The sequence below is a fragment of the Pristis pectinata genome, chromosome 3 (genome assembly GCF_009764475.1).
Source record: "Pristis pectinata isolate sPriPec2 chromosome 3, sPriPec2.1.pri, whole genome shotgun sequence".
Classification (NCBI taxonomy): domain Eukaryota; kingdom Metazoa; phylum Chordata; class Chondrichthyes; order Rhinopristiformes; family Pristidae; genus Pristis; species Pristis pectinata.
The window spans coordinates 71684779-71711285 of NC_067407.1; the positions used below are offsets into that span (position 1 = coordinate 71684779).

At 43.8% G+C, this 26507-nt stretch overlaps 1 protein-coding gene across 1 annotated transcript in view; it reads left to right on the forward strand.

The window, feature by feature from the left end:
- LOC127567967 (interphotoreceptor matrix proteoglycan 1) overlaps window positions 1-26507 on the forward strand; it is a 228691-nt gene that overhangs the window by 158203 nt on the left and 43981 nt on the right. Inside the window, exons 4-9 of the mRNA XM_052011209.1 lie at window positions 786-1022; window positions 16316-16482; window positions 16917-16981; window positions 21548-21594; window positions 23385-23467; window positions 24687-24836. Of these exons, the coding sequence (XP_051867169.1) occupies window positions 786-1022; window positions 16316-16482; window positions 16917-16981; window positions 21548-21594; window positions 23385-23467; window positions 24687-24836 (749 nt within the window). The remainder of the gene's footprint in view (window positions 1-785; window positions 1023-16315; window positions 16483-16916; window positions 16982-21547; window positions 21595-23384; window positions 23468-24686; window positions 24837-26507) is intronic.

Here is a 26507-nt window from a genome sequence, read left to right on the forward strand (position 1 = left end):
AGAAATGGACACAACTCCAGCTGTGACAGTAAAGGATCACCCCGACTGCCTTACTCATGTACTCCTCCCTCAACTATAAAACTCAGAATTCCATATGCTTTTTAACCACTTTCTAAAGTTGCCACCTTCAACAACTTATGTAAATCTGTTTCCTCAACTATGTACAGTAAGTCACTGTATGAAAGGATAGAGGGATACAGCAGGTAAATATATGCTTTGGCACATCGAGTCCACACTGACCATCAACCACCCATTTTACACTTACCCTACATTAATTTGTTTTTTTATTCCCATCCACTCCCCCCAGATTCCACCACTCACCTACAAACTTGGGGCAATTTACATGGCCTATTAACCTGCCAACCTTTGGAATGTGGGAGGAAACCAGAGCACCTGGAGGAAACCCACATGGTCACACGGAGAATGTGCAAACTCTACACAGGCCGCACCTGAGGTCAGGATTGAACCTGGAACTCTGGCGCTGTGAGGCAGCAGTTCTACCAGCTAACACCACTGTGCTGCCCCTACACAGATTCAGCAATAGCTTCCAAAAGGGAACAGGAAACAAAAAAGTGCAGAGGGTTACGGGAAAGAGTAGGAGAATAAAATAAGTTGAAATGCTTTTGCGAATAGCCAGCACAGACACAATGCATTAAATGGTTCCTGTCTGCGCTGAGCAATTCCCTGATTCATTTGATTGAAATATTTGAAGTTAAACTAAATTGATATGTGCAATGAAAATAATTTGCAATTATTAGGCAATTTATTCTATGTTTTGTTTCCAGATAGTACAGCAGTCGGAAACAGTCAGGAGGAGAACAGTTACCCTGGGCATGCTGAGTCCCCTAGTTCAGGGAAAGTTCCAGAAACAAGACAACAGTCCTCAGCTATTGGAAGAATAGTCACCCTGACCAAGCAGAGGGCAAAGCGGACAACCTTCTTCCCAAACGGAGTCAAAGTTTGCACCACTGAGTCCATGAAACAGATCATGGCCAGTCACCTGGCATATTACAAGTTAAAGGGTAAGAAACACACACTGATTGAAGTTAGTTAGATGTTGGATAACTTATGTTTAAAGGAAATCTATATATAAAGGTGAGCGGTTACAAGCTCTAAGACTAATTTCACTGGCACCATCATAAGGAACAGTACCTTTGGTTGCTCCATTTGTTCTTTGCACAATTTGTAAGTAGTCATTGCTGTCAAGAAAGCAAGGGGAACAAAAGACTTAACATATTCAATCTCCATCAGTCCCCAGGGCTGACATTAAACTATCCAACTAAACCGCTAGATTAAGCGAAGAAGCCACATCTCCAGCACCACCATTTTATGGATTAGAACAATAAAATGTTTTCGATTCAACTTCTCTGCAGAATACTAATGGGCCCCATTATCTCAAACCAACACGGCATGGGAAATACACAAGATGTATGGCATTCCAGTTAATTTTCCCTTAAAAAAAACTTAGCCTTTTTTGTGTCAATGAATTGAACCTTCATAAACTAAATTCAATAATATAATATTATCGCAAAATGAATTGACTGCAAATATCTCAAAATTTGCTACCCAGCTTATGGTTCAGTGACAAATTCAGGGGCATGGTAACTAGCATGCAGCAACCACTGGAGAGTGAAAGAAGATTTTTTGAAAGGATTGAAAGTGTATGTCCCATCAGTGGAAAGTGACATCCCGTGACCATCTGAAGTGAATATCGTATTGTTGCCAGGAGGTAACTTGAAAGAGAAATGTTGATTTCTCACAACCTTCCAAGGTCACACCAGGGTGAACACTTGGCTCCCTGGAGGTAAGAATTACCTGTATGAAAATGGTTGCTATGACACAGTTTAACCTCAAGCACCTTAGCAAAAATTGTGACGAGGCACATTGAAGAGGCAGGAGCATTGACAAACAGTCATCAAAACAGAAAGTGCTGGAGATACCCAGCAGGTCAGGCAGCATCTGTGAAAAGAGGATCAGAGTTAACATTTCAGGTTAATGACCTTGCTTCAGAGCTGACGAGAGGCCAATGACTTGACACGTTAACTATTTCTCTCTCCAAAGATGCTGCCTGGCCTGCTGAGTATTTCCAACACTCTCTGTTTATATTTTATATTTCCAGCAGCAGCAGAAATTACTCTTTGATTGTCAGACCTCTGGACAGCTTGAAGAACATTTCTGATATCTGTGCTGCACTGCTTTACAATGTGCCTTGGAGAAAGTTGTCAGTGTAGGAGAGATAGGGACCTGGCAAATATTGTTCTGTGCGAACAATCAATTTCAGTAAAAAGTCAGTTGGTTGTCCAAAGGAGTTAAATGAATCAGTTCATTAATTCATGCAGCATTTTATCACTAGTTCCCCAGCTCACAACAGGGAAACATCCAAGTATGGCACATGGTTCACTGAGCTTCCTGTCTATTGCAACCACCTTCATTCAGTGTGGTCACTTCCTCTTCCACATCCATGACAAGCCACTCCCTCCGCCAAATTAATCAAATCATCTAAAGTTCTCAAATCTGAGCTAAAGCTGGCTTCCTGAGCTGGAGAGAGCAGTGGTGAGTCGTGGTGTTGCGAGGTAGGGACTTGCAGCTTATTCTAGGGACATGCAGTGTACAGTAAGTGCAGGCAGTGAGTGTGTAAGTGCAAGGACTGGAGACACAGGGTAAAGCGGGGGAGGTCAAAGGCAGAGTTATTAGTTGGCTTCAAAGTGCTGCTGGTAGACTGATACCAGCGGTGAATGGTATGAAACAACAAGGCACAGATCTGTTCTCAAGACATCCCTTATCTCCATATGGTGGGCTGCATCACATAAAATGGCTACAAAGGAAAGAGTTCACTTGCCTCCTTACCAACCTTCCCTCCCTACCCTGCTACCTTCAGGGATATATCGGCATCGCTCTGTCCCTCTACACTTCAGCATCCAACTGTTTATTGTGCTTTGCCTTGTTTGCCCTCTTCAGCTGTATTTCATTTGCCACTTTTCTGCCCTCTTGACAAGTACAGCGCTACAGCTTTCATCATTAATATCAACCACATGGTCAATTTCCACATCAGCTGCAAAATCTTGTCTCCTATGTTTAAGTCTGAATAGTTAAGTTATACCATGGAAACTACTCAGCCTTGCTGAATCTTACTGCAAGCTTCCCTTCAGCCAGTAAACACCCAATGACCATTAACCTTTACTTCCTATCACCGAACCAAAGCTTAACCAAAGTATCACTTCCTCTGGATCCCATGGGCTCTCTCTTTCTGGATAGGTGACACATACGACTGACTAAGTTCCACATAGACTACATCAAATGCACCCCCAACATCCCCCTCCTTGTTGCCTCCAATACAACCCTCCAAACTGACACAACATTCCCCTAACAGATCAGACTGATGAATCTATGCCTTTTTAAATGATACTTTAAACTGTCCTTCAGAAAATTTTGAAGTATTTTGCCCACCAGTCTTGAGCCCACTGGCCTGTGATTACTCAATCTATCCCTTTCTCCCTTTTTAAATACATTAGCAAACTTCCATTCTACCAGCACATCACCTGTAGACACCTGGAAGGTGATGCCTTGCCTCTCTTGTTTCCTTCCTTGCATCTCTTAACAGAGGTACATTTATCTTGGTCTTATGATTTAACTGCTTTTTAAGACCCATTTAAGATTTTCTCTTTTTTTGTGTGTCCAAATTTTCACATTGCTCTTTTTTGATGACAATGTCTGCATCATTCCCTTCATTTTATAGAATCTCAGGACTACAGAAAATTTACAGCACAAAGAGACCTTTCAGCCCATCATCTCTATGCCAGCCCAACCCCACCTTCTGCAACCCTGCAGGTTACGGCTCTCCAGGTCTACATCCAGCAATCTTTCCATGTGGTGAGGGTTTCTGCTGCTCCCACCCCTTCAAGCAGTGAGTTCTAAACACCACCCACCCTCTGGATGAAGACATCTTTCCTCATCTCCCCTTCAATCCTTCTACCATATACTGTAAATGTCTTTTGACACCTCAGTGAGAGAAACAGATCTTTCCTACTTATTTCTATCTAGGCCCCTCATAATATCATACAACTAAAATATCTCTCCCCTCAGCCTCCTCTTTTCCAAAGAAAACAGTCCCAGCCTATCCAATCTTTCCTCAGAGTTACAATTCTCCAGTGCTGACAACTTCTTCGTAAATCTTCTCTGCACCTTCTCCAGTGCAATCACATTCTTTCTGCAGTGCGGAGACTAGAACTGTTCAGAATACTCAAGCTGTGGCCTGACTAGTTTTGTTTATATTTCCAGCATAAATCCCTGCTCTGATATTCAGTGCCTCAGATAATAATGAAAGCACCTGCATGACTTTTTAACCACCTCATTGACTTATCCCGCTAACTCTAAGGACCTGTAGTTGTACACTCCAAGGTCCCTTTGTTATTCCACACACCTCAATATTTTCCACTTCACTGTCAACCCCATTGCCTCATTGCACGTCTCCAAATGCATCACCTCACCTCTGGATTAAATTCCATTTACCAATTTCCTGTCCAACTCACCAGACCAGGTATTCCCACAGTCTAAAGCTTTCCACTTCACTGTGAAGATGCAGACAAAGTGTTAACTTAGAACCGTACCCATGTCTCCCAGCTTCATACCCTGGCTACCATCTTGATCACTGGCAGGTCTTGCTCTTTCATCTGTTATCCACTTTCCATAACCTATTAATAGACATCCTTGATCTTACTTGCCAATAGTTTTTCATGTGCTCTTTTTGCCTTTCTAGTTTTGTTTTGCATTTCACTCCACATGTTCAACTCTCCACTAGGCTTTACAAACACATGAATCAGGAGTACGAGCGGAGTCACTTGTTATCAGGTGCAAGCTTCCCTATTGCCTTATTTTCCCTGCATGTTCATTGGTATTCAGGCAGCCCCGCCTTTGCTTAGTGGTAACAAACTGGCTCTGAACCCTCACAGTCTCCTTTGTAATTGTCTCCTGCTGTTCTGATACTGATTTACCTTCACAAAGTTGTTTCTGGGCATTCATCATCCACTGTATTCTCCTGTATAACTGCTGTACCCTGTACACCCTGAGAAAGCACTTCTCTCCATCCACCCAACTCCTTCTGCAAAGTGAGTTCGCCATGATCTGTGTTCGCAGAGCACCATAAAAGTATGATTATTGATAGACAAAAGAGACCAAAGCCATATTGTTCAAGTTCTCTCACCCTGGAAGTTAAATAATGCAATGGAGAAGTTATTGATTAATCATTGCTATCAACCTATTTCGATCAGTCTATGAAATACACAGACATGAATTCAAGAAATATCACCTTGTCTTGCTAGGAGAAGGCAAGTATATTGCTGGGTGTATGATACAATGTACCTGGTGATCTGTTTGTCATGGTTGGCAGTCCCTCCCAGCTGGGAGGTGTGTACATTATGGAACACCAGTAATTATGTGAGTAATAGATGAGTGAGTAATGGCGTGCAGTGAGTTGTGCATGAGACTTCTGGTGCACTTGTGAGGAATGGTGACATTTTCACTGACCTCGGACATGCTTGTGAAATCCTTGATTACAGGTGGGGAGCAGGGCCTGCCTCCACATTTTACCAGTGACCTTCTGCACAACCACCCCTTGCTGCTGCTTGGCATCCATCCAGACAGAGTCTGGTAGATATCAGACAGCTTCCCATCCATTGCTGCACTGTGAAGCTGGAGTGACCCCTCGCCCATGTCCATCACCACTCCTTCCAACCTTCCCAGACTTCCTCACCAGATTTAAGCAACCAGCTGCTCCCTTTAGGAGGAACAAGGGCACCTTCCATCAGCATTAGCTGCCTCCAATTGGCCACCAACACAATGCAGGTACCATCCTGTTTACTCTGTGAGCTTCATGTGAGCAAGGAATTTCAATGCACCCTGATGTATATGACAATGAATTAATCTAATATAATCTGGATGTGTGCTCACAGAGGTCAGTCCTGATAGGAGTGAGGAGAGTACTTGGAGGACAAAATTGACGAGTCCTGCAATGACTCAAGGGTTAGTCGTGCATCGTGATCCCAGCACACCTTCCACAACACGATTCAATGTCGCACTGATGGTTTTACAAGTCTCCCTGGCTATATTTATACAGTGCAGCAGAATGCATTGAAAAACATATTAACCTTGATTCAAGCCAGCAACACTACTTTACTTTCCGCACCACTCTCTCTCAATGGAACCATCTCTGTTTCACTACTTACTTCCCCAGTTCTGATCTCCCTGAATCATTACATATCTGGATGTGCAGCTCCCATTGCCATCTCCATTGTTGAGATGTCCTCATGTGTGCATTGCAGCTCAGTTCCACTCCCCTGAGGGTCCGTACATAAGTTGCCTTTTCTATCCATAAACTTATCCAGAGTTAATTACTCAGTCTTTCCGGTTACCAGGCTAGGGACTTCGGTAGAGTCAGGATAGCAGATTGTGGGTCATTTCTATTATTACACAAATATGCTTTAAATGACTTACTCATAAAATGTTATATGGTAGTATAATACATATTGTAACCAGATAAAGTTAAAGGAAGTGCGGGAGCTGGAAACCAGTGGGTAGGGAGGGAGTTTGGGAACTGGGGTCCCAGTGAGTGGAAGGTTCCTGCCATTAACTGTATACTTTCCCCTTACATTTGACCTCCCAAAATGCAACACCTCGCACATGCCCGGATTAAACTCCATCTGCCATTTCTACACCCATATCTGCTACTGGTCCATATCTGCTACTGGTCCATATCTGTTACTGGTCCAAATCCTGCTGTATCCTTGAACAACCTTCTTCACTATCCACAACTCCACCAATTTTTGTGTCGTCTGCAAACTTACTATTCAACTAATCCATGGAGAGAGAGAAACAGAGTTGACGTTTCAAGTTCAAACCCTTCAACCTGACATGCTGAGTGTTTCCAGCATTTTCTTTTTTATTACAGAGTCAGCCAGTTTATTATGTATATGGCAGGCAAAACAATACATTGTCATGAAATAAGATAAAAGGAAATGAAAGTCAAACTGAGTATATAATTTCAAGCAAGAATATAATTTCAGGCAAAATCTATTCTGGACCTATTGATAGCACTCAAAATAATAATGCATTACCCCCATTTTAATGCACACTTGCGTGCCACAGTTTATTCTTGGTTTCTTGCAATGGCTGTGGTGATATAAATCATTATAGTATGCTGTGTTGATTTAAAGTGTTCATTGTAAGTCAGCCTGGCATTATTCACACTCATGTTTTATGAAGAGGATGGTAGCAATTGGCAATCGCTGTCCAATTGCATTCATCCAGAACTGAACATTAATCACACTTCCTCAGGCACTTGTTGACATCTTTTGAAGAGACTGTGCAGTGACATAAAGTCATTCTCAACTGGTCGGGCAAATGTTTCCAGTTGGCTGGAATACAGGAATGCACAAATACAATATAAATATTTAATTCCTATATTTAATATCACATAATAACCAAAAACAGAGATCAATGCAATGGGAACTCACAGAGGAAAACAGACCAGATAGACTGAGAAGGGATAGGTTATGCAGAGCATGTTCTGTCTTTCAAGGTACGAGCAGCAGCCTCAGACAGATAATCTGCCAAGCGGCTGAACTGAATATTAATGTCAGTATTAATATTGCAATTGCAATAGCATTCAAGGGATAAGGGGGCTGAGCTCATTATTAAGTACCTGACAACGTGGTCATTAATAAAGTGTTAAGAACTATCCAGAGGCAGGAAACAGTCCTCTGAACTTTCCTGAGTGATCATTGCTGGTCATTTATTGATGGCAGAAAATGAGTGCTGTGGCGGCTGAGGGAACCTCCATCCAGACTTTGTTATGGAACAACATTTGTATTGTTAGTTCTGAGCACTGTGGCCTGGGAATACATGTCTGCAGGACATGCCTTCGGCAATGAGGTGAGCAAGGATGGCACAGTCCCCGTCCTCAAAATGTCAAAGTCAAAGTCAAGTTTATTGTCATATACACAAGTACGTGAATGCACAGGTGCAATGACAAACTTACTTGCAGCAGCATCGCAGGTACATAGTATTAGAGACACAACAGTCAAAAGGAAAACATAAATTAACAACATAAATTATACAGGAAAGAACATAATTAGAGCAACACGAAGTCCATTGTAGTGCATAGAGAATGTAGAGGAGGGGTAACAGGGACTGGATTGTGAGGGAGTGGGGTTTTCAGGGGTGGTAGATTGCTGCAGAGAAATTGGGAGGGAGGTGATATTGCAAAGTAGAGGTTTCAGGGGAAACATTTCTTAGGGAGAGTTTGTGAGGGATGTAAGATTGGAGGAGAAAACGCAAGAAAATAGCAGCAGGAGTAGTCTCCAGAGACTTTCAAACCGGCCCTGGTCAATATGACCATGGCTGATCTACCACAGGTCATCTCCTCATCTGTACCAGTTCTCCACAGGGGGGATTGCAGAGCAGAGGTTACAGGAGAAACTGTGGCAAGGGAAAGATTGTGCGGGGAGAGAATGCCGGGGAGGTTGTCGGGGGGCAGGAGAAGAGAGATTGTGTCTTCTCTGAAGGCAGACACAAAACATTTGTTTAATTTCCCTGCCATCTTCTTATTCCTTTACATAATTCCTCTCTAAGGGACCCACATTAACCTTTCTAATCTTTTACATAGCAATAAAAGTTCTTGCAACCAGTTTGAATGTTCCTTGCCAGCTACTCTCCTATTCTACATTCTGTTTCCTTCTCACTACCTAGTTCACCTTTGATGAATTCTGAAGTGTTCCCAATCCTCAGGTTACTGCTTCTTTTGATGTGTCTGGACCATGTTCCTGTCAGTTTCATTTGTCATAGAGTGATATATATTACTAGTAAACTGTATTAATTCTGTAAACATTATCTGTTGCTTGGTTATTATCATACCTCTCAATGTAGTTTCCCAGTCTACAGGAGCCAACTCACACCTCATGCCTTCATTATTTGCTTTGTTCAGATTTAAGAGCCTGGTGTCATATTGAATTAAATCACTTTCATAGAACAGAATGTAAAACAGTACAGCATGGAACAGGCCATTCGGCCAATGATGTTGCGCCGATCTTGATGCCAATTTATACAAAATGTCCTCCTCCTGTGTATCATCCATATCCCTCCATTCCTTCCATATTCATGTGTCAATCTAAAAGCCTCAAACTCCAACAAACTACCTGATTTCACTACTACCCCTGGTAACTCATTCCAGGCATCTACTACTCTTTGCATAAAAAACTTGCCCCTCACATTGCCTTTAAACTTCCCCCCCTCTAACCTTAAAATCATGTCCTCTGATGTTTGACATTTCTACCCTGGGGAACAGATTCTGACTGTCTACCCTATCTATGCCTCTCATAATCTTAAAAACCTCTATCAGGTCTCCCTTCAGCCTCTGATGCTTTAGCGATAACAAGCCAAGTTTGTCCAACCTTTCCTTATAGCTCATACGGTCTAATCCAGGCACCATCCTGGTAAACCTCTTCTGCACTTTTTCCACAATCTCCACATCCTTCCTATAATGGGGCGACCAGAACTGCACACAATATCCCAAGTGTGGTCTGACTAAAGTTTTATCTAGCTGCAGCATGACTTCCTTACTCTTATATTCAATACTCCTACCAATGAAGGCAAGCAATCCATATGCCTTCTTTACCACCTTATCCACTTGTGTAGCCACTTTCAGTGACCTATGGACCTGGACCCCAAGATCCCTCTGTATCTCAATGCCTACCATTAAATGTATACTTTCTCCTTTCATTTGAACCCCCAAAGTGCAACACCTCACACTTGCCTGGATTATACTCAATTAGTACCCAAGCCACTTGCTCTGACTCCAAGCGCAAATTCCATCCTTTATCCTTGAGTGGACCTACCCTCTCCACAGTTATCCTCTTTTTCTTAATACAAGCATAAAATGCCTTGGGATTATCCTTGATCCTGCTCGCCAAGGACATTTCATTGCCTCTTTTGGCCTTCCTAATCACCTACTTGAGCATATTCCTGCTGTCTTTATTTTCCACAAGGGCCCAGTCTCATTTTAGCTTCCTGAACCTTATGTATGCTTCCCTTTACTTCCTGACTATGTTTAGGATCTCTCAGGACATCCAAGGTTCCTTTACCTTACCATCCTTGTCCTTACTCTTTACTGGAACATGCCGATCCTCAACTCTGATCAGCTGGTCTTTAAACAACTCCCACATGTCAGGCATGACTTGTCCGACAGCAGCTGCTCCCAATCAATGCTCCTTAGCTCCTGTCTTATCCTGTCGTAATTTGCCCTCCCCCCATTTAGTACCTTCCCACAAGATCCGATTTTATCCTTACTCATAACTAGCTTAAAACATAATGAGTTGTGGTCACTATCCCCAAAATGTTCAGCCACTATGAGTTCTGTCTCCTGGCCTGGCTCAATTCCCAAAACTAGGTCCAGTATGTTCTCTCTTTTAGTTGGACTTTCCACGCACTGTTTCAAGAACCCCTCTTGGATGCACTGAAGAAATCCTGCCCCATCTAAGCTTCTTTTATTAAGGAAGTTCCAGTCAATACTGGGGAAGTTAAACTCCCCCACTATGACAACCCTGTTGTCTCTGTGCCTTTCCATAATCTGCTCCTCCACCTCTCAGTGGCTATTGGGAGGCCTTTCGTATAATTCCATCAGCGTAATTGCACCTGTCCCATTTCTGAGCTCCACCTGAGCTGCCTCCACCTCCACCTCCCATTTCTGAGCCCCACCATTCCTGCCCAGCACTGCAGAGAGAATGGACCCACAGGGTCCATTCTACTTCCCCTGGAAAGTCTCCAACCACTACACCCGGTGGATCTGCTCTCCCCTCCTTCCTCGCACCTGCCTATCACTATCTCTTACCTGCATCTACCTATCACCACCCTGTGCCCACCCTGCCTCCCCTCTTCTGTCCACCTATCACTGCTCTGCTTTCCTCTCCTATATATTGGGCTACCCCTTTTCCTGTCTTCAGTCCTGAAGAAGGGTCCTGACCAGAAATGTTGACCACCTGCTTTTCTCCACGGATGCTGCCTGACCTGCTGAGTTCCTCCAGCATCATTGTGTTTTTCATCTAGATTCCAGCATCTGCAGTCCTTTGTTTCTCTATCCATGTACCTGTCTAAGTGTCTTTTAAATGTTGTTAACCTACCTGCCTCAACCATTTCCTCTGGCATCCCATTCCATATACTCACCAGGAATAAAGTCCTAGCCTGCTCAACCTCCCCCTATAACTCAGGTCCTCGAGTCCTGGCAACATTTTCATAAACCTTCTTTGCATTCTTTCCATCTTAATAATACCTTTGCTGTAACAACGTGACCAAAACTGTACACAATACGCCAAGTGCAGCCTCACCAATGTCTTGTACAACTATACTCCAAGTGCAGGCTCATCAACTAGCATTGCAGACTCTCTGTGGATGAAGGAGTCAAGTGTACTTCTGGAAACCTTGTGATTCACAACCACTGAATTTTGAGGGACCGGGAACCTTCCTTGTGAAAGCAAAGGCTTAGGTTATTAATGGGAGCATTTACTGGCACAAGGGTTGCCCGCTCTTGAGGAAGACTGCCCAATTCCAGTGCCTGAGATACCACCTGTCCTCCACTTGAAGCAGATGAAATCACTTCTCCATGAGTGTAGAGCCTGGGTGTGCTCACTGAAGTAGTGGAGAGCACAAAGTTGGGAAGCAATGGCAGAGATCTGCTGCAGGCTGCCTTAGAAGCTTCCTGTGGTGAAGCTTTGACCTCCTGCAGAGAGCAGTCCAGTTCAGGCACAAGAGCACAGCCAAAGGTGTTCAGAATCAGAATCAGATTTATATGATGTGAAATTTGTTGTTTTGTGTCAGCAATACAGTGCAAAGACATAAAATTACTATAAAATTACAAAAATAAATTAATAGTGCAAACAAAAAAGGATACAAGGGGATTGTTCATGGGTTCATGGACCAGTCAGAAATCTGATGGGGGAGGGGAAGAAAGCTGTTTCTGAATTGTTGAGTGTGGGTCTCAGGCTCCTGTACCTCCTCCCTGATAGTTAGTAACGAGAAGAGGGCATGTCCCAGATGGTGAGGGTCCTTAATGATGAATGCCACCTTCTTGAGGCTCTGCCCCGTAAAGATGCCCTCGGTGGTGGGGAGGGTTGTGCCCATGATGGAAGTGTTCTCACAGAATGTCCCGTATCTCCATGATAATAGCCTTTGAGTACCTGAGCCTGTGGACACATTGTTCCAGTGGAAAACTTCAGTTAGGATGAAGTGTCCTCTGAAGACCCTTGGGGAGTAGGGCTCTCTGCGGATGAGCATGCCTTTGCTCCTTGATGGGTGGCCTACATTGTCAGCAGTGTCACCACTGAGGCACCCACGGAGCGAGTGTCACAGGGGCTGAATGGAGAACAAAACACTCAGTGTCCACTTGTAGCTCACTCTGTGGAATTTGGAAGGTGTCTAACAACCCTACAGTGAGTTCTGAAGCTGCCCAATCAGGTTTCTTGATGTAAGTTACGTTCCCCGTTAAGTAACAAGTGAGGCTACAAAATAGCACAACATGTTCCAGATCCTACAACAACCACAACTTCCAGCTTTCTTCTCCAGAAATGGGTGCTAGACAAACGATGAAGTCCTTTGTTGCCCGTCTGGTACTGGGAAATCTTCAGGGACACTGACACGAACAGCACCTGAGGCCTGATGTCACGTCTATTATGATGCTTCCCAGAAATGATCTCCAGCACAATCTACTCCAGCTCACATCAAAATGGAACACAGAGCACCAACCAGCTTCTGGGCTTAAGATGCTGTCATGAAAGATAACGAAAACCGACTGGTCCCCACTGTAGAGGGACTAGCATCAAAAGAAAATACGTCTGCTCACATAACAAGATGAAATACATAAATAAGGTAAACCCACGGTGACAGAGAGGAAGATTGTCTAAGGCTACAGAATGATTCAGATCATTCAAAAGTTGAGCAGAGCATTGGCAGATGGAATTTAATCCCAAATGCGAGGTAATGCACATTGGGAGACCAAACAAGGATAGGACATACACAGTAAAAGGTGGGGCCCTAAGGAATGTTGATGAATGGAGGAAGCTTGGGGTACAAGTCCATAGATCATTGAAAGTGGCAGCACAGGTAGACAGGGTGGTGAAGAAGGTTTACAAGATGCTTACTTTCATGGGCCGTGTTATAGAACATAAGAGCTGGGACGTTATAAGGTGCAACTTTATAAGGTGTTGGTTAGGCCACACCTGAAGTATTGTGGGCAATTCTGATCAGCACACTATAGGAAGGATGTGATTGTACTTGAGAGAGTATAAAGGATATTGACCAGGATATTGTCTGGATTGGAGGATTTTAGTTATGGGGAGAGATTGGATAAGTTGGACTTGTTTTCTGTGGAGCGGAGGAGGCTGAAGGCTGACCTGATGGAGGTATATGAATTTATAAGGAACATAGATAGGGAAGATAATAAGAATCTGTTTCCCGGTGGGGGTATCTAAGACAAAAGAGCATAGGATTAAGTTAGAGGTAGGAGGTTCAGAGAGGATCTGAGGGGCAATTTTTCACATAGAGTGGTTGGAGTGTGGAATACGCTGCCTGAGGAGGTGATGGAGGAAGGTACTCTCACAAGTGAGAAGCATCTAGACAAGCATTTAAATCACCAAGGCATATGGACCTAACGTGGGTAAATGGGATTAGTATAATTGGGTGTAAGGGTCATCATAGAAGTGGTGGGCTGAGGGACTGTTTCTGCGCTGTATAACTATGATTCTAAGCCAGAGACATCAGTAGGAATGGATGAGAAACACATTTGGAAGAATATTCAGAGAAATATTTGTTCAATAGGCCAAATATTTGAATGGATTAGAGTCTAGTTTGAACCGTAGGCCCTAGACTCTGTTACAAATGCCAGTTGCCTGTCTCCAGAGCGAGCCTACTAACACTGAGCCAATGAGACAAAGAGATTCAGCTGTGTTATTTTTCTGCTCATCAAGAACCAATTACACTCGCATGCATTCTCCACAACTGTCTCCGTAATGGCCTTGACTTCTCTGTCCATATTTGTAAGTGCCACAAGCCCATCTTTTGGCATAATATTTTGATATTCATTCCATTCTTTTTCTGTTGAATATCATGAGATGTTTTCAAGGTCCAATATAAATGCTAATTGTTTGATTCACAGATCTCTAGTTCAAAGCTTCTATTAACATACACAATAAAATCTTTTAACCATCTCATAGAGCTTTTCAAATCAATTGTATTTTGAATGATTGTACCTTGAAATGTTCATCTAACATAAAATGACAGCACACAGGATGTATGTGGTGAAAACAGAGAGTTTTACAATTTTTTTTGGCATACGTTTACATGTGAGAAATAGGACAGAGAGTAGAAGGAATTTTTACACTTGGGGTTGGTGATACTGTGGAATTCACCACTCAAGTTAATGATTGGAAAGGAATATATCCACTGAATGCAGGTTGAACCTCTGTAGTCCAGCATTCTGTGGTGGGGCAACATCCATGGTCCAGCAAGTTTTGAATCAGTAGCACAGATCTGTATTGATCAACTAATTCTAACTAAGATCTAACTAAGATCTAAAGTTCACTAAGATCTGTACTAATCTGTAGCTAATTAACCTGCCAGTGAAACTTTTGCGATCTCAGTCAACAGTCATAGAATCATAGACTCATACAGCACGGAAACAGGCCCTTCAGCCCAACAGGTCCATGCCAAACAAGATTCCCATCTAGGCTAGTCTCATTTGCCTGTATTTGGCCCATATCCCTCTAAACCTTTCCTATCCATGTACCTGTCCAAGTGTCTTTTAGATGTTGTTAATGTACCTGTCTCAACCACTTCCTTTGGCAGTGCATTCCATATATGGACCACCCTCTGGGTGAAAAAGTTCAGGTTACTATTAAATATCTCCTCTCTCACCCTAAACCTATGCCCCCTAGTTCTAGATTCCCCAACCCTGGGAAAAAGGCTGTGCACATTCACCCTATCTGTTCCCCTCATGATTTTATACACCTCAATCATATCACCTGTCATTCTCCCACGGTCCAATGAATAAAGTCCCAACCTGCTCAACCTCTCTCCATAACTCAGTCCCTTGAACCCCGGCAACATCCCCGTAAATTTCCTCTGCACTCTTTCCATTTTAATGGTATCTTTCCTATAGCAGGGTGACCAAAACTGAACACATAATTCCAAATGCGGCCTCACCAATGTCTTGTACAACTGTAACATAGCATCCAAACTTCTATACTCAATGCCCTAACCGATCAAGGCCAGTGTGCCAAAATCCTTCTTCACCACTCTGTCTACCTGTGACACCACTTTCAGGGAACCATGTACTTGTACTCCAAGGTCCCTCTGTTCTACAACACTCCCCAGGGCCCTGCCGTTGACTTTGAATGGGCTACTCTGATTTGTCTTCCCAAAATGCAACACATCACACTTACAGGAATTAAACTCCATTTGCCACTCCTCTGCCCACTTACCCAGCTGATCAAGATCCCTCCTGATAACCACCTTCACTGTCTACGACACCATCTACTGCAATATTTCCAACTTACGGAAACTTTGGGTTATGGACAAGTCTCAGAACTCCTACGTGATCTAGGGAGTGTCTATACTTAGAAAGAACAGTTCTCCTGCTCAGCGGAAGATGATTAGTGGCAATCTCTGTAATCCGGATTTTCTCTGGTCTGACATCAGTCTGATACTAAGGGTGCCAGACTACAGAGTTTCAACCTGTAATAGGTTAGACACATGGGAGATTAAAGGGTGTTAAAGGATATGGGAACATGGCAGATCCATAATGTTGGGAAAACTGCTCAGGTAAGGGATAAACACAAACACAGGCTGGCTGTGGCAGGTTACCTGCTTGCACATCATAGCCTCTGTACACAATAATTGTTTTGTGATCTTGCACTTTTTGTCCTTAGTTTCATTAGTCGATCTTTTTTGCTCGTGGTGCAGGAATTCTGTTCTCGGCATTTAGACATCTGCGCATTCTCATCTATAACTTGGTGAACAATAGCTGGTGAAGGGTTCAGGACATGCATTGAAGACTATATGTAAGAGACATTTAAGCATCTTGATATCTTTTCAATGTTTAACCATGTCATGGCAAGCATTTAATGAGAATGAGTTCAAGACAATGAAAGGTCTAACTGAACACTATAGTGCTGGTACCAGTGAAAATCAGGACCACAGAGCAACGATTTATCTCTGATCTGTAAAGCTTGTACAGTGGATGTTGGCTTATCCAGGCTGACGTATTCTCCCTGCTCAGTTTGTCAGGAAGCCGTCTGGGAAGCATATCGGATTTTCTTGGACAGAATTCCAGAGCACAAGGAGTACCAGCAATGGGTCAGTCTCTGTCAGCAGGAGGCTTACTATCTGTTTCAGATTGGCCAGAATTTCAGTAACTCCCTGGAACATCTCACCATGGTTCAAAGGGTAAGGAATGACTTTGTTCAAACAAAAAGTTCAATTTCAACTTATTTTAAACATGTTTTACTTTCAGTCTTAGTTTTATCTTGGGGCTTAAGTATCTGCCCTTATACTTAGCCTTCATGAAATGCAAACAATTGAAACATAAAGATTTGAAGTTTTGCAAATCCTTTCCACACTTTCTTAAAAGTTAAAAAGAAGTAACAGTTTTCTTTTATTTCCAGAAACTGGGTATACAAAGTGGTGATCTTCAATTCAGGTAATGAGTTCACCTCACAACATTGTAGAAACTTATTATGCTGGGTCTTGTGTTAGTGATCATTACTATTCACCTACTGAAAGGCATCCAACTATATCGCTAAACTGGACAAAACCACAGTCCATTCCTTAGCAAGATTGCTAAGGGCTGGACTGTGCAGGCAGCTTAAAAAAGGAGAGAGGAAAAAAACTTCGGAGGACTCGAGGGCTTCGGTTCAGAGGACTTCGGAGCAGCTAAGTTTTTTCTGTATATCACTTTTATTAGGGTTTTAAGTGTAAGGGTTAGTTTTTGTTAGGGTTTTAAGTGTAAGGGTTAGATTTTTATAACTTGCTTTTGTAAGTGTTGTAAAAGTTTTTTCTAACTAGTCGAGTGGGGGCTGGACTGCGCAGGCATGGTGCGGGCAGCTTAAAAAAGCAAACAGCCTATAGAGTGGGCAGCGTCGGAGCAGGCAGGAGAGTGAGAGGCAGCAGAGTGGTCAGGCTTTGGTTCAAGGGGCTTCGGCGTGAAGAGGCAAGGAGGGTTGGTAGCTGTTAATTAAGTAAAGGTAAGGTTTACCTGTTGTCTATTATAGATTTGTAGGTGAGATTAACTAGGGGGAAAACAAGGTAGTCAGATGGAGGACATGGTCATATGTTGCAGCTGTTTGATGTGGGAACTCGTGGACCTTGCTGCGGTCCACGATGGCCACATCTGCAGTAAGTGCTTGAGGATGGACGAACTTCGGCTCAGAGTTGATGAGCTGGAGTCACAGCTACAAACACTGCGCAGCATCAGGGAGGGAGAGAGCTATGTAGACACAGTCCATCAGGTGACAGTCACCCCCCTTAGAGTAGGTACATCTGAGGTTCAGGATGCAGATAGAATGGTGACTGTCAGGGGAGGGAAGAGAAAGAAGAAGTCAGACAGGCAGACACAGCAGGGAACCCCGGAGGCTGTTCTCCTCAGTAACAGGTTTTCTGCCTTGGAGGCTGTTGAGGGGGATGACCTGCAGGGGCCTAGCTGCAGTAACCAAGTCTCTGGCACTGGGACTGGTACTGCTGCTCATAAGGGAAGGGTGGGAAAGAGACATGTGGTAGTGATAGGGGACTCGATAGTCAGGGAAACAGATAGGAAATTCTGTGGCAGTGAACAAGAATCCCAGATGGTATGTTGCCTCCCAGGTTCCAGCATCCTGGATGTCACTGATTGGGTCCACAGGATTCTTGAGCAGGAGGGAGAGCAGCCAGAAGTTGTGGTCCATGTTGGCACCAACGACATAGGTAGGAAGGGGGATGAGGTCCTGAAGAGCGAGTTCTGGGAACTAGGCAGAAGACTGAGGAACAGGACCTCAAGGGTAGCAATCTCGGGATTGCTGCTGGCGCCACGCGATAGTGTAGGCAGGAACAGGAGGAGGTGGCAGATAAATGCGTGGCTGAGAAGTTGGTGCAGGAGTGAGGGTTTTAGATTTCTGGATCATTGGGATCTCTTCTTGGGAAGGTGGGACCTGTACAGAGAGGACAGGTTACACCCGAATCAGAAGGGGGCCAATATCCTTGTGGCTAGGTTTGCTAGGGTGGTTCGGGAGGGTTTAAACTAGTTTGTGAGGGGGAAGGGAACCGGAGGAGTAGGTCAGAGGAAGAAGGGGATGGGAGAAGTTAGATCAAACAGGTAGAGAGGCTTTGGGGAAGGAGAAGCAGAATACAGGCTGTAAAAGTAGTAAAGAAGATGGACTGAAGTGTGTTTACTTAAATGCAAGTAGCGTCAGGAATAAGGGAGATGAACTGAGGGCTTGGATAAGTCTGGGGGATTATGATATTGTGGCTATTACTGAGACGTGGCTGACGTCAGGGCAGGAATGGATATTGAATATTCCTGGTTTTCGGTGTTTGAAGAGGGATAGGGAAGTGGGGAGAAGAGGAGGAGGGGTGGCGATACTGGTCAGGGACACTGTTACAGCTGCAGAAAGGATAGATGTTGTAGAAGGATCATCTCTGGAGTCCGTACGGGTGGAAGTAAGGAAGAAGAAAGGAGCAGTTACTCTACTAGGAGTATCTGTAGGCCCCCCGGTAGCAGTAGAGATATAGAGGAGCAGATTGGCAGGCAGTGTTTGGAGAGAAGCAAAAATAACCGGGTTGTTATAATGGGAGACTTCAACTTCCCAAATATAGACTGGAACCTGCTTAGTGCCAAAGGTTTAGATGGGACGGAATTTGTTAATGTGTCCAGGAGGGATTCCTGATGCAGTATGTTGACAGGCCGACTAGAGGGAATGCCATGTTAGATCTAGTTTTAGGAAATGAACCGGGACAGGTGAAGGATCTATTGGTGGGTGAACATTTGGGGGACAGTGACCATTGCTCCATAACCTTTAAAATTGTCATGGACAGGGACAGGTGCAGAGAGGACAACAAGATATTTAATTGGGGAAGGGCGAACTATGAGGCTATAAGGAGAGAACTTGGGAGTGTAAACTGGGATGTCCTTTTTGAAGGGAAATGTCCTATGGAGATGCGGTCGATGTTCAGGGATCTTATGCAGGATGTTAGGGATAAATATGTCCCAGTAAAGCAGAGAAGGAATGGCAGGGTGAAGGAACCGTGGGTGACGAGAGAGGTGGAATGGCTAGTTAGGGAGAAGAAGGTAGCATACATAAGGTATAAGCAACAAGGTTCAGACAGGGCCCGTGAGGAATATAGAGTAGCGAGGAAGGAACTTAAGAAAGGACTGAGGAGAGCTAGAAGGGGACATAAAAGGCGTTGGCTAGTAGGGTTAAGGAAAATCCCAAGGCCTTTTTCACATACGTGAAGGGTAGGAGGATGGCTAGGGTAAAGGTAGGTCCGATTAAAGACAAAGGTGGGAGAATTTGCCTGGAGGCGGCAGAAGTGGGAGAAGTTCTCAATGAGTACTTCTCTTCGGTATTCACCAGGGAGAGGGGTCTTGATGACGCGGAAGGGAGTGCTAGTAGGGGTAATGTTCTCGAGGTTGTAGATATCAAGAGAGAGGATGTGTTGAAGTTGTTAAATAATATCAAGACAGACAAATCTCCGGGGCCTGACGGGATTTTCCCCAGGCTGCTTCGAGAGGCAAGGGAGGAGATTGTTGAACTGCTGGTAAGGATCTTTTAGTCATCGTTGTCCACGGGGATGGTGCTGGAGGATTGGAGGGTAGCGAATGTTGTCCCCTTGTTCAAAAAAGGTAGTAGGGATAGTCCAGGGAATTACAGACCAGTGAGCCTTACGTCTGTGGTGGGTAAGCTGTTAGAAAGGATTCTAAGGGATAGGATCTATGAACACCTAGAGAATCATGGACTGATTAGGGACAGCCAGCATGGCTTTGTGAAGGGAAGATCTTGCCTCACAAGCCTGATAGAGTTCTTTGAGGACGTGACAAGGAAGATTGATGAGGGTAGTGCGGTGGATGTGGTCTATATGGATTTTAGTAAGGCATTTGATAAGGTTCCTCATGGTAGGCGTCTTCAGAAGGTCAGAGGCCAAGGGATCCAGGGAAGCTTGGCTGTGTGGATTAGGAATTGGCTTGCCTGTAGAAAGCAGAGGGTTGTGGTGGAAGGAGTGCCCTCGTATTGGAGGGCAGTGACTAGTGGTGTCCCACAGGGATCAGTTCTGGGACCTCTACTTTTTGTGATATTTATAGATGACTTAGATGAGGGGGTGGAAGGCTGGGTTAGTAAGTTTGCGGACGACACTAAGATCGGTGGTGTTGTGGATAGTGTGGAGGGCTGTCGGAGCTTACAGAGGGATATTGATAGGATGCAGAGCTGGGCTGACAAGTGGCAGATGGAGTTCAATCTGGAGAAGTGTGAGGTGGTACACTTTGGAAGGACAAACTCCAAGGCAGAGTACAGGGTAAATGACAAGGTACTTGGCAGTGTGGAGGAGCAGAGGGATCTGGGGGTTCATATTCACAGTTCACTGAATGTTGCCTCACAGGTGGATAGAGCAGTTAAGAAGGCCTATGGGATGTTGGCTTTCATAAGTCGGGGGATTGAGTTTAAGAGCCGTGAAATGATGATGCAGCTTTACAAAACTCTAGTTAGACCACACTTAGAGTACTGTGTTCAATTCTGGTCGCCTCATTATAGGAAGGATGTGGAGGCGTTGGAGAGGGTGCAGGGGAGATTTACCAGGATGCTCTCTGGATTAGAGCGTATGGAATATGAGGAAAGGCTTAAGGTGCTAGGGCTTTATTCACTGGAAAGGAGGAGGATGAGAGGAGACATGATAGAGGTATATAAAATATTTAGAGGAATAGATAGAGTAGACAGTCAGCGCCTCCTTCCCAGGGCACCAATGCTCAATACAAGAGGGCATGGCTTTAAGGTTATGGGTGGGAGGTTCAGGGGAGATGTCAGGGGGAGGTTTTTTACCCAGAGTGGTTGGTGCATGGAATGCACTGCCTGGGGTGGTGGTGAAAGCAGATACATTGGACAGGTTCAAGAGTTTGTTGGATAGGCATATGGAGGAATGTGAGATAGAGGGATATGCGGGAGGAAAGGGTTAGATAGTGTCAGGGTGGTTTGATGGACGACACAACGTGGTGGGCCGAAGGGCCTGTTTTGGGCTGTATGGTTCTATGGTTAAGTGTAGCCTTGTGCATTAAATTTGACAATATTCCATAAATACTGGGAATAGGCATGTAAATTCCTGACGAGGGCTAAACAGATGTCACATCTGGGTTTTGGCACAGATAGAATTGGCTGTGTTTGATTTGTGCGGAAGTGTGATCCACATTTCATATCTCCTCTAAAACAGCCAGTAAACTAAACAAATGTGACAGATGTCTAATGTGTGCTTCCTTTTCTCTTTGTTGAGAAAGTATTCCAGTGGATAATCCGCCTACTGAGACCTCTGTGCCAACCACAGGTATGATTTCACCTCAACCTTTGATATTTAATCTCTGACATAGACTAGAAAGTGTGCGAGTGAGGTAAAGGCAGCGAAAGGCCATAATTTCAGTTGGCTCAGTTTTCCAAAACCATGCTTCTCACAGCCTTTGACCAACTCCCCCGGCCATACTTAGTCAGATTTGTGGTAAGTATAAGAGAGGGAAAGAGACTTCGGAGGGGAATGAAAGTCAATAGGACATACATGAGTGAGAAGTGTATCAGAGATATTTGAAAAGTATAAGAGTTATAGGAAAGAAACTCTGGAAGTTGAGAACCATATTGTATTTGGTAGTATAGGAGCAAGCAAAAGTGTCTGAAAGGGACAGAGATTTAGAGCAGTCTTTGTTATTAACTTGCTCCATTTAATACCAGCTCTCCATAACAGTACGTCAATGTATGGAAGTGCAGCCCTGAACTCATGAGCTCTACCTGTTCTCTGTGGTAGACCTGTTGTGTGTCAGCTAACGAAATCACTTCAATATTTAAGACGGAGCCTTGGCTTTCTGATCAATGGGGATAAAAATATTGGCAGTGATTCCAAGGAGACACAGGAGACTGCAGATGCTGGAACCTGGAGCAACAAGCAACCTGCTGGAGGAACTCAGCGGGTGTTGTAAAAACACACACACACACACACACACACACACACACACACACACACACACACACACACACACACACACACACAACAAACTGGTTACAAATGATCAGGGAAGAAACAATACAATGCCTGACCCCCCCCCCCCCCCCGACTCAGTGCAAGCATCGGCTCTACACTACCGGGAATCTACTTAGGATGCTCCTAACCCCTGTGGAAGTGCATACTCTTACCAATGGTTTCTTTAGCGTTGTTTCAATTCCTGGAGCAATAAAAAGAGAGCAAACCACACACATGTGGCATTCTTTATAGTGCTGGAGGGTTGGGTGGTCCAGCCCAGGTAATTCAAACAGTCCAATGATTCACGCCAGGTACAAAGGTGTGTACAGGAGCCAATGGTCAAGGGTGTGTACTAATGGGTGGGTGAAGCCAGACCTTGATTGACAGTGGTGTGGCTTTCGACCATGTGCTCAATGGTGTCACATGACAGCCATGACCCTTCACACTACAGGTGGTCAGGCAGCATCTGTGGGGGGGGGGGGGGGGAGAGGAATTGTCGATGTTTTGGGACGAAACCCTACATCCTCCCACAGATGCTGCCCCAGCTGCTGAGTATCTCCAGCAGATCAGCAGTAATTCCATGTTTGGTCGAATTTTGGAGCAGTAGCTGCTGAAGGAAAATAGAATTTGGGGCAGGTAATTCAACACACCCCAGAAAAGAAGCAAAAAGAGGTACAGATTTATATGTAGGTGCCTGTCAATGGAAGCTATGGTATGTCGGTTAAAATATATGTCTGTGCTTCCCAAAAATAGCCTCATCAGCCATCTCAGAACCTACGAAACAAGTTACCTTTGATCCTGTGGGACTGCCGAAGATAAAGAAGAACATATTAATTAATGGTGCCTAAAGCTTTCATTGACAGATAATTTGAAACCAAGCAACAATGATGTGTCCACATAACAGTTCAGCTGAGATTGACAGAATAAGACTTGGGTCAGAGGTCGTATTGGGATGCCAATCTTTGATCTTCCAGTTAAGCAACTGATGGTGCCATTGGGTGTTCTCAGTAGATTATCCGGTTCCCTTGAGTGCCAGGAACTTACCTGAAGGTTTGATATTTAGGCAAGTGTAATGCTATGTTACTTCTGAAAACTTACTTTTTTTTCAGAGATCCTGTTGCCAACAGAAGCATCAACTCCCAATGTCGAGATCTCAAATGAGATTGTGAATGAAACTAAAATTCCTGTTAAGGTGAGAAGAGTGAAATTCCACATGTTATGTGTGATATGACAGGATATTGCACTGGATAAATGATCATGAACTAATTTTGAGTAATCATTGTATTGAATTATACATTTTACAATCTCTCAGATGATGCCAAAACAATATTGTAAATAGACATGCAAAGCAGCAATGTTTCAATCCATTTGTTAATGTGGATGCTACTGGTAATGCCAGCAATCCTAATTACCCCTGAACCAGAAAGGCAGTTAAGAGTCAGCTGCATTGATGGGTCCAGAGCCAGTAAAGAGGGTAGATCTCCTGCCCTGAAGATGAACCAGATGGGTTTTTACAACCGTCCAGTAGTTTCACGGTTCCATTAATGAAACTAGCTTTATCAAAGTTCCAGATTTATTATTAGAACTTAAACTCCCCAAGTCCTGTAGTGGGATTTGAACTCATGTCTCACGATCAATGATCCAGAGCTCAGGCTGCTGGCCCAGTAACTTTGCCACAAAGTTATGTTAGTGTAATGATTAATGTATAATTTATGATTTGTATAATTCATGTTTTTCTTGTGAATATCGTGTTTCTGATGCTATGTGCCTGTGATGCTGCTGCAAGTAAGTTTTTCATTGCACCTGTGCATACATGTACTTGTGCATAAGACAATAAACTCGACTTTGACTTTGATTATATTGTAGATTATTTTACACCAGCTTCTATTAACAACCTCAAGTTTCAATGCGATCAGTTTGATAGTTAGTTTGTAGAGCATTAGGCCCAATCAGATCAGTTGGAAGGCTCTGAGAATGGGTCAATTAATCAATCACATGGCCCACTCCTTGCACATTGGTTTGAGAGAAACGTTAGAAGGAGCTGATGTTTTTGAGAATCACAAGTGTTTATATCTGAAACTTGCTGTAAAACAAACCATTTTTACCTTCCTCAGAATATATTTCTAGATCATGTGCATGGGTTATTTTCTTTAAGTTGGACTGCAGCTACTCTTTTGCCTATTCAGTTGGTTTGGATGCATTAACGTTCTTTGATCAATACAGAATCTGCTTTACAGAAATGTGACTAGTGCAGGGTGTGCACTATGCAACGCAGAAATAAAGTAAGGAGCAGATTTATAGCTCCTTATACAGTATACAGGCACTAATAGTCACCATGTTAAGTGCAGTTGTGTCTTGTGAGTAACACATTCTGTGTGAAGGAAACTAACGTTCCTCTCTTCATGTCACAGTATGTGCACGTAATCAATATCGTCCCAGAACAGCCATCGGAGCAAGTTGTGAGGTTCAGCGTGAAACTCACCAACCAAAATTATAGCACAGTGCTAAGTGACCCCAGAACACTGGAGTACCGGGAACTTACTCGAAGGTTTGAGATTCAGGCAAGTGAAATGTAAATGTTTGCTGCAATGTCTGGCTTCCTGACATAGAAATTGTTCTTCCGTCTAGTACCAATTGGGAATTCTATTTCAGCTGCATTCATTAGCCAAAGCACACTTCATCCTAAATGGTTTCTGGATTTGTCTTTACTTGAGATTGGCTGTCTTCCACTGTCTCTTTTAAAACTTAGAAAGGGAGAGCACCTTCCAATTTCATAATGTTTTACAGGACAGGGGTAGGTCAGTAATCAAACAGGTTGCTGATGAATGTGCATAAACCTAGACAGTCCGATAACCTAGGTCCTAAAGCAATGAACATTCAATGGATCCCTGTTAAGCTATCATCACCATTGTGGTTGCATTTCACATGTTGCAGGCTCCCACAACGGCAGTCTTTGGAGTTTACAGCAATGACTAGGTAGACGTTGAGATGTTTCCACTACTGGGTACATCTCTTACAATATCAGGGGAAGTCATTTAAATCTGAGGTGCACAGGAATTTCTTCTCACCAAGGGTGGTGAATCTCTGGAATTCTGTTCTCAGGAGGGTTGTGGAGGATAGGTTACTGGGGGCAATTAAAAAGGAAATGAATACATTTTCAAAAGATCAGGGAACTGAGTGCTATGGGGAACTAAGGCCCAGAACAGATCGGCTATGTTCATATTGAATGGCGGGGCAGGCTTGAAGGGGCAAGTGACGACTCCTGGCTCCTGTTTTATTATGTTCCTGTGCCCTTATTGAAAATTAGCAGATAATCTGTTCCAGGGATGTAGATTGAGGGATAAGTATTAGACAGGACACCAGCAAGTGTTGTTTGCAATTATGGTCACCATACATAGGAAGGATGTGATTGTGCTGGAGAGAGTGCAGAGGAGATTCACCAGGATGTTGCCTGGATTGGAGGACTGTAGAGATTGCATAGGCTGGGCTTGTTTCCCTGGAGCGAAGGAGGCTGAGAGAAGTGCTGTATATAAGGCAATGAGAGGCATAGATGAGGTAGATACTCAAAATCTTTCTCCCATGGTAGGGGCATCAAAAACAAGAGGGCATAAGTTTTAAGGCGAGAGGTAGGAAAGTTAAAGGGGATCTGAAGGGTAAGATTTTTACACAGAGAATGATTAATATCTGGAACTCACTGCCTGAGGAGGTAGTGGAATCAGATATAATCATTGCATTTAAAAGGCATTTAGACAGACACTTAAATAGGCAAGGCATAAGGCACAGTCCCAATGCAGGCAACTGGGAGTGTCAATGGGCAAAAAGGTCAACATGGACGTGGTGGGCCGAAGGGCCCATTTCTGTGCTATGCAACTCTGTGACTCGATGGGATCTCCCCATGTGTTTTGCAGAATTATGCCATGCCATCTTGATCCCCACCTTTGGACACAAAGGGTCTCATTTCAATGGCTTCTTCCTAAAGACAACAGCTCCAACAAAGCAACACTCCCATAGTATGGCACTGGGATCCTTATAGTGTGCGACTTGAATTGACCCAATGGCAAGAGCGACTGACGCACCTCAAAATCAGAATCAGGTTTATTCTCATTCACATACATTGTGACATTTGTTGCTTTGCAGCAGCAGTACACTGCAAGACATATAAATTATTATATGTTATAAAAATAAATAAATAGTGCAAAAGAGGAATAATGAGGTAGTGTTCATGGGTTCAT